The sequence below is a fragment of the Dreissena polymorpha genome, chromosome 11 (genome assembly GCF_020536995.1).
Source record: "Dreissena polymorpha isolate Duluth1 chromosome 11, UMN_Dpol_1.0, whole genome shotgun sequence".
In the NCBI taxonomy this organism is placed as follows: domain Eukaryota; kingdom Metazoa; phylum Mollusca; class Bivalvia; order Myida; family Dreissenidae; genus Dreissena; species Dreissena polymorpha.
In genome coordinates, this window is record NC_068365.1 from 29,448,587 (window position 1) to 29,450,778 (window position 2,192).

At 39.8% G+C, this 2,192-nt stretch overlaps 1 protein-coding gene across 1 annotated transcript; it reads right to left on the reverse strand.

The window, feature by feature from the left end:
- Positions 1–504: 504 nt before the first annotated feature.
- LOC127849726 (uncharacterized) lies at positions 505–1,842 on the reverse strand. Its single transcript, XM_052382475.1, has 2 exons — positions 1,718–1,842; positions 505–1,392 (listed from the first exon to the last, which is right to left on the reverse strand). Exons 1-2 carry the CDS (start codon positions 1,730–1,732, stop codon positions 505–507), a joined length of 903 nt encoding a protein of 300 aa, XP_052238435.1. The 5' UTR covers positions 1,733–1,842.
- Positions 1,843–2,192: the final 350 nt, after the last annotated feature.

A 2,192-nucleotide genomic window follows, 5' to 3' on the forward strand; every position in this document is an offset into this window, starting at 1 on the left:
GTCTGACTTTTGTTAAGGACTTCAGTCTCAGTAACAGCTTGTCCACCTACAACTTTGCTAAGTGTGTTTCTTGGTTTTTTTGCTGTGTCAACATTTTGTAAAATCTTGCCCCCACGCTCCTGTACAAAAATGTTCTGCCTTTTCATTATTCTCAAACGATTCAGACCCTTTACTACATGCATCACCTGCAGCTGTAACGTGGAAACAGGTTGATGGGGCCACTTGGTGATCAGATATCACATTTTTGTTGAATGGGTAAACACCACTCTTACGAAAGGGAGCTTGAATGTTGGTAGCTGTGAGTGTTGAGCTGTACACTTTACATGCTAAACTGGCAACATCGTATCTGGATAGTGTACGACCGCCAGATGCTCTTAAGTTACTGTGTAGAGTTGCGTTCCAAGCAACCTCAAAGGGTCCAAAGCAGCTAACATCTAGGGGCTGTAACAGATGGCTGCAATGAGGGTACAAAAAGTACAATATGTTCCTGTTTAGCCCAATGTATTAGGTCCAGTGGAAGTGACTACTGTGGCCATCATAAAGTATCAGGACTGGTTCATCTTGTGATCGTTGGGGTAAGTATTTTAAGACATGCTCTTTCACATAATCAGAGAACACCTCTGTATTAGACCGTCCTGTTGGGGAAACAGTTCCATTTGTACCAGGTGTCACACCATCTAACAGACTTGGCTGCATTCTCTGACCTGGAAAAACAAAGTAAGGAGGCACTTGCTGACCTACCCCATTTACACAACCAATGACAGTTACATTTTTTCCTCTGCTACCTGTCACAGCAGGAGTTGTGCCATGCTTTGATGAGACAATTTTTGGTGGTTTGTGTTCAAGACTGAGCCCCTTCTCATCAATATTGTACAACCTAAGGGGTTTTGTCAAAAGGTCATATTTAACAAGAATTTCTTGTAATTTGTCAAAATATTTATCAATAGCATCTCTTGTAGCACATCTTGCCCGGGCTATATCAAGACTTCTGGTTTTTTTCACTTTTAGTGCTGACCACCGGTCTAAAAACTTGTACAGCCAACGATCAGTTAGAGGTTTATCTCTTGGTCTCAGGCCTAAGGTGAATGCAAAGTCACTTGCAAGGTTAATAGTCTCTTGCCTGGTGTACCCAAAGCCTACTTCACCCATAGTTTGGATGTGATTTGCCAGTAAAGACTCCTCATCAAAAGTAAATAGTGGGTCAGGGCCTGGTTTTACAGTGTCAATACTGATTTTCCCATGCAATCTGTCAATAAGGGTTGTTTTGGGGACATTAAAATACAAAGCTGCCTTTCTTATGGTCATTTGATGGTCTTTTACAGCCATAAAAGCCCTTTGTAAATCATCAAGGTCATAGGATGACCTATAGGGGCCACGAACAGGATCAGTTTTCTGAAAAAAAGACCAATTATGTTATGTTTTAATATGTTCAATAGAATGAATATATATCAATTACAATCCAATTAGTTGTTATAAAATGGTTTTCTGATAAGGTTCAGGGGTTATCAAAACACCTTATTTTTGTGCGCAGTATACTATTACTACCAAACGACTATCTAGCTGGCCCTGGAGAAATGTGAAAAACACCTTCGTTACGAGAGCGAGAAAATCGGTCAAGTATAAAGCGCGTGAAACCGTTCTAGAAGCTATAGATAATTAGGGATTAGTAAAAACTACGTAAAATGCATCGTTTGATATTAAAATGACACAATTTTACCTGTCGGATCTCCATTTTACGTCATTTAAACCTGGATGACATTTCACTGACACTTGAAAACAAAATCTGCGCGCGACGTGCGGAAACTGTTTTGTTTTACTTATGCATGAATAATTTATCGGGGCCGGTCGAAAACAGGAAGTGGTCGAATACGGGTTGTGGCAGGATAATTTTGTTTAAATGCCTTACAAAACCCAAGGTAAAAGATAACAATGCTCTATGCGATGCATAGTTTCCAAATAAAAAACAATAACAAAAAACAATACAATACAATACAACACCCTTTCTTTGCGAATTACGCGGCGTTTAAGCGCAGGATAATTTTCGCGCGCTCTTTAGCGAATTCTAATTCCAAGGCAATTGCGGCCAAAAAATCGCACATTCGTATGCTAAAAAACAACAACAACAAGGTACCCCTTAATATAATGTTTAACTTACTTTATACAGTCGAAACCCGATGGCTCGAATTTCCGGT